General features: G+C 43.1%; 1 protein-coding gene across 1 annotated transcript; it reads left to right on the top strand.

Annotated features, from left to right (window-relative positions):
- Positions 1-417: 417 nt before the first annotated feature.
- Positions 418-2,035, top strand: RPL37 (ribosomal protein L37; the record flags this gene model as incomplete). The annotated part of the gene is made up of 3 exons (XM_010078174.1): positions 418-553; positions 800-884; positions 1,923-2,035. Coding segments are annotated over 3 exons (291 nt in total), but the record flags the coding sequence as incomplete, so codon positions are not given.
- Between the last annotated feature and the right edge of the window lie 9,503 nt (positions 2,036-11,538).

Raw genomic sequence — 11,538 nt, 5'->3', positions numbered from 1 at the left:
CCCGCGAGTAAGGTAGCAAGGGGTGGGGGCGTCGGTCGCCAAAGCTTCCTGCGGTGAGTGCGCGGCTGATCTGCGTGAGGTAAAAAAGGTTTATTTAGGAAAGAGCAGTGTATTTATCAACGGTGAGTTTGGGGGAGTTGAGAAGGGAGCTGGAGATAAGTGGTCTCGTTTTATGTTAGTGCAGGGCGGCGGGGGAGGGCTAAGGAATGGCGACGAGAGGCATAATGAGATGATTTCTGAAAATGGAGGCTTCCTGTGAGTTAAACGAGTTGGTGTTGCAGAGTTCAGTGTGCCTCTGACTTGTATATTGGACTTTGTGGATTTGTGCGTGTTTTTTAGAGGAGCTTTTGATTGTTTTATGTGACTTAGTAGTGCTAATGGTGCGTCCAACATGCTGTATCTTGAAATGCTTTTCAGACGAAGGGGACATCCTCATTTGGTAAGCGACGAAATAAGACTCACACCTTGTGTCGTCGATGTGGGTCCAAGGCATACCATCTGCAGAAATCCACCTGTGGGAAGTGTGGTTACCCTGCCAAGCGTAAGAGAAAGTGTAAGTAACAAATTTTTAACTGACTTGAGTTTAAAAATCTGTGTTCCTTTGTCTTCTTCAGTAGTATGACTTTTTCCCACCCAGGGAAGAATACTGTGTCATCTCGAAGTGTTTGGAGCTTTTTTCAAATCAGTGCTGATTTATCAGTATTTTAGCTTCTGTCAGATTTAATAATTGTGCTGTGGAAGTGTAATGTGCAACTTAATTATTTGGTGCAGATGAGTAACAGTAACTTGTATGTTTTAGATAACTGGAGTGCAAAGGCTAAAAGACGCAACACCACTGGTACTGGTCGCATGAGGCACCTGAAAAAGGTCTACCGTCGATTCAGGTACGACATTTTGTTACAAACTACTGTGGTGTGAAATCCTGCATAGATAACCACTTAATCATAAAGTTCATCCTTCAAAGTTAATATTTTTATTTATTTTTTACTTATTTAGTACACTTAATGTGGTATGGTCTCTCTTCTGAAGTATCTCATGACATAAATGATGCAAGTTCAGGACTGGAATAGCTTCAGTAGTCACTCTCTTATGTGGAGTTCCATTGGCAGTTACGAGTTGTAACGTCAAGATTCTGAGTTACAGGTTTCTAAAACTTGCTACAAAGCTTTGAGTTGTATTTCCAAGGTAATGGTGGATATATTGTGCTCCTGAACTCATTAAGAATTTCTTTTGTATGACCTCCATTCAAGAGTCTTGTCGTAAAAATGGAGATTGGATCTAATAGTGAAAAGTAGGAGTTTCATAAATTCCAGACTTGGGTGTAGTTGAGGGATCCATTCATCTGTTCTTTTTGGTGAGCACAGTCTTTCCCAGCAGCAGCCAGAAACACCTGCCTTACAGTGTGCACATGTAGCCTGCTTTCTACTGGGTCTTGCTATGCTGAGGTAGAAATGTCATACACGAAAGTGAGCTTGGAGCTGACTCTTTTGTCATGCTTTAGTCTCTGGTTGGAGAAGTCTGGTAGATGACTTCTCTAAGAAATTGATTTGCGCTTCACAAACTTACATCTTTTGCTGAATTGCTTAGTAGGAACATAAAGTAAGGTGTGCCTTCAGTGGGTGTGCTGGATCTCATGCAGTCTTGCAGTGTTCACTGGGTTACTGAAACCTTCCTGTTGGAAGAGGTCAAATCTACTTCAGTAGAAGAGAGCAAAAACCATACTCCTTATTTCAAGCACTTTTTAATAAGATGTTTCTTATTAAAAATGCCTGAACGTGTGAACTCTGAGGTAATTTCAGTGCATTACTGAGATAAGCTGAAAAAAGCTGGGAACTGGGGAAAGCTAAAACATTACTAGTCAGAAAATAACCTGGAGCAGGAATTGTCCTTTCAAAAAGTGGTAACCGTATTTATACTTGCAGGAATGGATTCCGTGAGGGAACCACACCGAAGCCCAAGAGAGCAGCTGTTGCAGCCTCCAGTTCATCGTAAAGACTCATCTGTTTGTTAAAATAAATGGTCTTACCCAGAAAATCTGTCACCTTATGTTTTACTTCAGTGAAATGCAGGATTCCTGAAAATACATATATTTACACACACAGTTGTTTGATGTTATGTATTGAAGGTTTGATGTTATGTATTGAAGCATTTCATTAAAAACAGTCCTTTAATTGACTTTTCGTTTAATAGTACCTCTGCATGGAGGACCATTATCTCTGCGCTGAACTTTAAAAAAAGAGGCTTGTATGTGTTACTGAAATTCACCTGGAGGAGAAATGGAAATGAGGTGTAGCGTTTTCTGGAAAAAATGAAACATGAGGGAGAAGGCTTTGAGAACGTTAAGGTATTGATACCAGACAAGAGCTTTTTTGGCCAGGCATTGCCTTTTGCTCTGGTGCTCAGAGACCACAATACAACTGGGTGTCAAGGAAGTGTCTCAGGAGGGATGGAAGGAATGGTGAAGGGCAGAAGGGTGGGAGGGAAGAGAAAGGAAAAGTGAGGGAGGAAGAAGGGAAGAAAGAGAGAATAGAGGGGAGAGAGCAGGAGAGGAGCCCATGTGCTGGGTTTGGGAGGCTTGAGGGCCCAGCTTGCTCCCTGTGGACAAGAGGTGCCCCCTCTCCTGGGGTGTGGGTGGGTTTTGGTGGCTGCTGCTTCCACTGTGGTCCACAGGGCAGTCTACAAATGGCAGCTGTAATTCACACGCGAATCCACTCCTAGTGCATATTGGCACACCAGTAATTAGGAATTCAATAAACATTGCCCTAGGAGAAATGAGAAGAAACATTTGTCAAAGGGGGGATGGAGGTTGGAAGAACTGTAGGTTGTTACAGAAAGGGAACATGAACCTCATAAAACTGCCATTGAACCCTGCTGATACAGACCCAGAATGACTGCAGCTCTCAGGGTCGTTGCTTGTCTTAAACTGAGGTAAGATGGTCAGCTGACCGCCTGTTCTGCATATCCCTTTCACTTACAAAGGCATTAACGGCTGCACTTAGTGCCACACCACTCTTGTCTAGAGCAAAAGCCCAAAAAATCTGAAAATTCACATCACAGGGCAGAAAATATCCTCACTCTTACAAATCCCTGGGCCAAGCCCTTGGTGGGTTACACCTGAAGTGGAATTGTACAGCAAGGTGAACGTACACCCTTTCGCAAATCACCTTAAAAAGAAATCCATTTGCATTTCAGAATACCATCATGATATTTGAAAAGAACTGGAACAATGTTTTTAGTACTGTGATGTAGCTTCTGTTACTATTTACAATACACTGCAACAGAACGTGAAAAGGCATCTGAAACAAGATATTGAAATAAAAGTTTTATTTTGCCAGAATTTCCTTTGTTAAAACATATTCCTACAGAATACTGTACTCACACATAAGAATAATTAAAAAAAACAAAAAACCTCCCCTTAGTTATACTGTAAAACCTCTATAGTTGAAAGTTTAGCCTGTATGCAGCCAAAATCCTACATACACTGCTTTCAACAGAAGAGAAAAACACTTGTTGGTCTCCTGGAAGTCCATAGCACTCTGTACGGGTGGGCCTGGAATTTCTGTTTCTTCTCTGTGGCAATTTCTCATTACCTTATTGAGCATACAGGACTGCTGTAAAACAGGATTGCTTCTGAGCACTTGTCTGTAAGCATTGATCTAACTGATGCACTTGCTTGGACAAGAGTGAAGAAAAAAAGTATATTGAATGCACAGAGCTTAAGAAATTGGATGAATGGCTCGTCTGCAGGTGTAAATCAATACGATTCATGAATGCCAAGATAGACGGTGCTTCAGTTCATCTCTGTAAGACTGAACTTCCATGCTATAAATCCCAACACTAGTACACGATAAAAGAATCAAATTAATTTAAAAATTAAATAGAAATATTGAAGTTGTGGAACTCATACAGGCAGTGTTTCATATAGGTGAGGAGGACTGATTCAGAGCAGTGAGTGTTAACAAACGCATTGGTAACCCACCTTTTTTACTACTGCATAATGAAAACCAGTGCCCATGTGTGGCAGGAGCCAGATTCTGGTTTAGAAGTTATTCAGAAATGCTGAAATCAGGATTCTCTCTATAATGTGAGAATTTCAACAGCCTGAAACTGCAGCAGGAACTATATTTCTTCCTGTAATTTCCGTTTAATGACAAACCAAACACTGAATTGTAGTAAGGAGATCCTTGCTTGGTGAATACAAACATTCTCACTGACTCAGGATGTTTATTATACAGAGAAAGCTCAGAAAAGCTTTTGCATAGTAAAATAGTGATAGTGATAAACCCCTCCATCCTTGTGATACCTATGCTGCATATTGATATAGCCCAAATTCCCAGTAAGCTTAGACCAAAAGTAGTTCTGAAGTTGTAACAAAAATCACAGGAAACTGAGGCTAGCCTGGCACCTGGGCTGTATAAATGTGCCTCCTCTCCAGGAGAGGATCCTTCAAGGGGCTTTATGTTTTTCATGGCACACAGAGCCATCCACTTCCATTGAACTCCTAGGAACATGGCAAGACAAAAACAGGGCTTGCCTGGATCACTAAATCTCATCTTCTGCAGATGAACCAACTGTGAAATGGGCATTTATTTCAGAAGAGCTCAAAAACCATCCTCCAGGTACCACAGAAGGTGCCTTCTGCACTCAACAGCAAATTAATGGCCTGTCATAAAATGCAAGCTCCTAAATGTCAATTAATGTCACCCTAGCAGTGGCCAACAGAAAAAACCTTTGTAAACCTGAAACAAAGGTCAGTGATAGAAGATAAAATAGAAACAAGGGAATTCTGAAAGACTCAGAGCCATCACGCCTCCAAAGCTCACATACTCAAGTAACTGTTCGGCCCCGTGCTGGAAACACCAGACCCTACACGGCTCTACACACAGACTTGCTCCTCCATTCTTGTTTTGAAGGGAGTTTCAGTGCTGTCCTTACACTTGTTTTGTAGTGAAACCAGGGAAACTCTATAGCAGGCGCTGCTCCTTGTCTCAAACTCTCACAATAGTAGGGGCATTGCAGAGACAAGCCCTGGATCTCAAGATGCACCAAAAAGATCCTACAGGCAGTTTAGGATGTGAAGGATCATTTTCACATGTTGTAACAAGTATGCAGGTTGATGGAATGATATTAAACACCCAGACTTGGACACCCAGATGGTGGTATCAGATGGGAAAAGGAAACAGGTGCATTTGAAAAGGTATTTAATTTTGACATGGCAAGCAGTAGCTCCTTTGACGTGGTTTTGAAGCAAGAAAGGTTATTTTTCCCATTTTACAGGCGTCTAAGACTGATAAGAAACCTGGCCTGTTTTGTCTCAAACAACTCGAGCAGAGCACGTTTGCAGAGAGCACGTTAGCAGAAGAGGAGTAAAGAAGGAGGCAGAACGAGCCCTGCAGAGGCGGGTGGTGAGCTGCTGTGCTCCATCTCCTTCAGTAACTGGAAGATGGTGAGTTGCTATGCCTCTTTCTGTGGTTACAGAACATCATCTTGAGTTGACAAGGCAAGCCTCACTCCACCTGCTGAGGGGGTGCAGACTCACCCAGGACTGAGGTTCAATTCTCTGACAGGGAGCCAGGTACCCCCCGAACTTTCTAGAACGCCCAGCTGTGCAGGCGGGAGGATGTTGCCACCCCAAGGGCAGTCCTGAATACACCACGCTATATAAAGGTGAGCACAAACACTTCCCTTTGTCAATCCATCGCCTGCGGATCAAGACTGCAATCCAAGACCACAGCGCTGGACCCAAGGGGGATGATATCTCTTTCTCTCCCCCCCGCCTCTCCCCCTCCTCCTTTTGCTCCCTCTTTTCTCTCAACTCTTTTCTGCTCCATTCTTTTCTGATAAACGTTGCCTAGTTTTAGTTTAGAACAATTGATAAGAAAGTTATAAGAAGTTACTCCTGTGCCAAAATACTTCTACCCGCAACATTTAGTAGTTGCTGTTAAAGAAGTTCAATAAATTGTGCTGTATCATTCCTCTGAGTCATTGTCATGACTCCACCGACTCTGTGGCCCTGCTGTGCAGGGTTGGTGTTCCTCTTCAGGTGATTGCAAAGATTCACCTTCCTTGTTACACACTGAGTGAGACAAGACAGCAGACAAGGCAGTGAACCAGAGGAAGGCAAATCCTTCTGTCTCAAGTCCCTCACTGAGCTTGTGGGAGGGACTCCAAGGCAATACGTGAGTCAGGCTATGGAGCAAGGCCGTCTCAACTCCACCTTAACTTCCAGATGCCAAGACAGCATTGCAACCATCCCACCCCACTTGTGAAACCTAATAACCCTCAAACTTGTTCTTGTTTATGCCTTCAGCCCACACAGACCTGCATGGCTGTTATCATGGATCAAATCACTTGGAAGCTTGAGTGAAGTCTCAAAGAGGCCAGGGGAAACGGAGAGGGGAGATGCAGCAAGCAGATCCCTTCCCAGCACTTTGCCCTGCACCTGCGGGGACATGGAGCATCGGGCAACTCAGGGGCAGCAGTGACTGACAGTGGTTCCAAACTATCTGACAGTGCAAGCCTTGAGCCATCGTCGAAGTCATAGAAGCTACACCACCATCTAAAGGTCAGCAGGTGGCAGTGAAAAACCTGAGGACACCGCTGCACGCCAGGGATGCCGTAGGACAGAGCTGGTGGCTGCTGATAATTCCAGCTCTGCAAAAACCATGGGGAGTGGGAGAGAGGGGAACATGTTGGGAAATGGATTTGGAGGCTTTACTGTGGTATCTTTTTTTTTTATAGCCTGATTTGGCTGGTAAAAGGCTGTCAGGATTTTCCTTAATTTTACAGGAAACGTCTTTTTGGGTATGAAAGAAACCCCAAATCTTTGGTGTCTAACATTACTCATACAGTACATCAAGTGGATGCACATAGTGATCTACTGATTTTTTTCTACCAACATTGATAGATTTGAAAGAACAAATATTGATACTAAACTACTTATGAACCTATATGTTTGAGATAACACAGTGTAAAAGCAAACTCCCTAATCTGAGTAGCCTGTGTTTTAGGGACATCTCTATACTTTCCAGACCGATAAATAATGCTTCCTGGGCTCTACTGAGCACTCTGAGCAAGGACGTGATGGAGCACCTCTCCTATGAGGAAAAGCTGACAGAGGTGGGACTGTTCAGCCCAGAGAAGAGAAGGCTCTGGGGATACCTTCTTGTGACGTTTCAATACTTAAAGGGGGCTTATAAGAGAGATGGGGACAGACTTTTTAGTAGGGCCTGTAGTAACAGGACAAGGGGTAATGGTTTTAAATTAGAAGAGGGCAGATTCAGACTAGCTATAAGGAAAAAACTTTTTATGATGAAGGTGGTGAAACACTGGAACAGGTGACCCAGAGAGGTGGTAGATGCCCATCCTTGGAAACATTCAAGGTCAGGCTGGACGGGGCTTTGAGCGACCTGATCTAGTTCAAGATGTCCCTGCTGACTGCAGGGTGGGTGGACAAGATGACCTTTAAAGGTCCCTTCTAACTCAAACCATTCTACAATTCTGTGATTCTGTTATTTTTGCAGTGTCCTCAACCCCACAGTTTGAAACAGCAGCTGAGATACAGGCCTGGAGCTGGGCAAAACATGCTTCTGGGGTGACCAAACAGAAAGTGGAAGTAGTACCTGGCATCTGCAGAAGAAACAGGCAGTATATTCCGAGGTAATATGGAGTAATAGACGAAAGAGAAAAGAGCAAGACCTGAGTGCATGTTACCAAATCATACCAATGATGCCAAGGAGATACTAATATGAGCAAGCAGAAACCATCAAGATTAACATCCCACCCAACCTAATATTGTTAGTAAGCTGAGGACTTTTTTCTGTTGGTTTCAATCCTCTATTTTCTGGTACTGTCTAATAATTAGACCTAGACTACTACTGGAAGTCTAGTGGTCTCCTTGATGGCTTTGAACTGTACAGCTTTTCCACTGGCAGGTCACAATGAACCCCCCCAGCATGTAATTAATTTATGGCTGCAGGCACTGGATTTGAAAACCAAAGACAAGAATAAACTGCAGATTTCTTCCCAGAAAAGCCGACCCACACATTTGGACAGACTCCACAGAGAAGACCAAGCAGCCTGATGGCACTGTAATTTCTGTGGGTTGACATGCATTAGGAAACCCGTGCTATGTCCCTCATCCACAATGCTTGCTCCCTGTGCACTGCAAAGGGCATCCACGCTGGAGCTCCACCCAAACCTCCCTGAAGCACTTGTAACACACCCATATCACACCAAGGTGGGGATGTTTCCAAAGAAAAGCTGTGCTTAAACCAGAGCACCCCTCAGGAAATGAGTGATACAAGTTATTCCCACCTTTTACCAGGGGAAACGAAGCAGAGAGGCTTGTGCCGCTGCTACTCCATGGACCTGAGCCTCATCCCACATCCCACCCCCATTCCTCTGCCCCATGGAGTAACACAACCCCCAGGGGGTGCACTCTGTCCCTTGAGTCCCATAGCCCCGGAACAGGGCACTGTCATCGCTAGTACCAGATTGCAAGGCTTCTGGGTGGAGGCAATAGTAGGGCCCAGCAAACACAGGAGTACATTGTGGGCATAGCACCAGGAAAGGGGGGAGAAAGCAGCACAGATGGGGATAGCAATGACACCTGCATTGTTAATACTGAGACCTTTTCTGCAGTTTAAATGCCTTTCTCTTCACAGGTACTGCATTTTTTATTCAGGCAACCCCAAAGCTGTTTGAGGTACCCCTGTTAATGCTAAACACAGAGTCTGTAACTGCTGAAATTCTTAAGACCTTAGACACAGCCTCTAACCTGGAGCCAGTACCCCTTGCTAAGTACTCTGATAGACCCTTCTTCTGTACTGGATTTAACCCAGACAGCCTACAATAGCCTGGAGGAAAGCAAGAGCAATCACTGACCAGTTGCCTGAGTACTAGCTCGCCTTGTTTTGTAAATACAAGCATTTCACAGGAAGATGAAGGAAGAAAAAGGGGGAAAAAACCCCCAAAAACCCCCAACCAAACAAAAAAAAACCACCAAAACTTAAACCTGGGTTCCCCCTAACTGTGTTAATGTACTTTCCCAAAAGATCAATAACTGAAGAAAAAAAATGTTAGCGGTCTCAGCTTATACGTTGTTTTTATTAACAACAAGCGCTAAGATGGGAAAAAGCCCATGCAGCCTTGCATAGCTTGTTACGTTTGTTATGGACTAGGGCCTATAAAGGTCTGACCTCTCTTTAGAATTCAAAATGTAATTAATCACTGGAATCCTGTCATCTGCTCAGGTACACTCATAGGAACTGTTTTTCTGCAATTTTATTGAATAGGTGCATTCTTGCTATATATTCCCCACGTATCTTAGAAATACTGGTAGACTATTTCAGGCTTTTTGCTGGCTCAAGCAGCTGCAGATAGTTCCAGCTATCACTTTATTCATCCTACTGAGCAGTGTTACACTCTTGGAACTGAACTTTTGGGGTTTTTTTTACATTTTTGGGTTTGTATTTCTGTGACTTCTGCCAACTGTTGTTGGTTCTCTCTTCTGTGGTTTCTTCTATGGCTGAAGTTTTATTAAGTGACCTTCTACAGAAAATATTTTCAGTAAAACAATATCTGCACCTGATGCTGATTATTTTTCTGCTGTGGGATATGGGAGGCAGAGTTTTGCTGGATAAAATATGCCACAAAATAAAAAGTTGTTGAGTATATATTAGTCAATGTCAAATACCTTTTGACATTAGCATATTTAAAGCTAAGGCCTCATTTTATTTTATAACAGAAATTCAAGTCATTTAAAAGCCATGTTTGTGGAAGCTAATAGCTCTGAACTTGTTCTGTTTTTCCTTAAAAAGAGGGGAAGGCATTTCCATGTAAGCAGAACTGTAGGAAATCACAAGGATACAGGTGGGTGCAAAGCCTGTTGCTTGCTCATCTCCCCTCCATGCTCTTTCTGTAAATATGCCGAAGCTTTGTTAGGAACCAATGGGTCCAGCAGCAGACAGGAAGTTCTGCTACAGAGAAATTCCCAGATTTCTGTACTCTCTAATCTTCTCCTTCCATTAAAAAAACAAAAAAATTGTACAACAGCAGCATTCTCAAGCCTACTGAGGCTGAGCATGAGTTGTGATTCAAATTAGAATTTCTGTGGGAATGCCACTCTTCCAATGATGTCCAGAAAGGGCATAATTAACATATCTGAATTTAGAAGTCAGGAAGTGAAAAATCTGGTACCTTTAATGCAGGCTTACTGAGGAACACTAGTACTTGCCTTTCCCGCGGAACACTAGTACCTGCTTTTCCTGCATTACATACTATCTTTTAACATTAATTTATTATGTTTATATTAAAGATTTATACTTGTCAACTGCACTGCAGGCTGATAGCTTCTTACATTGTCCACTCAAAGATGATCCCCGTGACAATGTTTGAAAATAAAATTCTAAATTACTCAAATTATGTTTACTTTCTTTGTTTTGGCTGTTTTACCATTTTATATGTTATTTCATGTCATCCAAATTTTAACAGGGTAAATATTCTAAGTAGTCCCTACATTGCTTACCAGTCTATGTTTTGTCACTGTCTGAACAAATTTCCTGGTTTTATCAAATAATTTAAATTTTTAAAAAATTTCCTATGAAATCTTTCAGAATTTTTCTTCCATAGTAATCAACAGATAGGTTTTAATTTTTTACCCCGTTAGTGTAGCGGGATGTTTTAAAATATAAAGATTTGCTATGGAACAGAATTTCTGTTTTCCAACATTCTGCTAAATTAATGACTGTAACGTAAGTAACCGTTCTCTGAATCAGATTTAGGACTGTTAATAGAAAATAGCTTCATTTCCTGATGTCTGCATATTTAAATTTTTTTATATTGTTTCTGTAATGTGTTTATCCATTTCCAAACACGTTCAGGGGCTGTGCTTAGCGTAGGCAAGAGAAAGCATTTTAGCTGGTATCATTAGTTTAGTCTAGAGAACTAGGGAAAGGAGGTGACGGGACAGGACTTGCCCATAACCCTCCTTCCTCTTCAGTCTAGGATCTCTCCACACACCACCACCCACCCAGTTGTTACTCCACCTCCAGGTTAATGTTTCTTTGAAGGCAGGGTTGGAAAGTGATTAGAAAATAACCCAGTTATAGTAAGCAATAAAATAGTGTGGTCTTTGGTGTGTGGATAATACACAATGTATGAAGGAAGGCCACTGGCCTCAATGCAGTGCCAGTGAAGAAGCTGGCGAGCCAAACTGCTAGACCCGTTATCTGGTCACGACAGGAGGAGTTCAGAGGGTTCTGCTTCTCTTCCTGTTCCCATCATGGGGACTGGATTTGGGCCAGGGAAGATGAAGGGCGAAGAGGGAGGAGAACGAACCGATTTAATTTACAAGGCTGGTAACAAACACAGAGCCTTGAGCCCCCGGGCGGCCCCAGGCCCCCCCTCGAACAGCCGCCGCGCCGAACAGCGATCCTTGCGCCCGCCTGGGCCCCGAAACCCGCGTGAATCCCCGCTGCTCCTCGGCCGGGTGTGGGTAAAAACGGCCCCCCCAGCCCCTCACTCCCCTCCGCGGTC

Source organism: Pterocles gutturalis, unplaced genomic scaffold, assembly GCF_000699245.1.
Source record: "Pterocles gutturalis isolate BGI_N339 unplaced genomic scaffold, ASM69924v1 scaffold34313, whole genome shotgun sequence".
Taxonomy (NCBI): domain Eukaryota; kingdom Metazoa; phylum Chordata; class Aves; order Pterocliformes; family Pteroclidae; genus Pterocles; species Pterocles gutturalis.
Note: the sequence above shows the minus strand (reverse complement) of the source record. Positions and strands in the feature narration are given on the sequence as shown.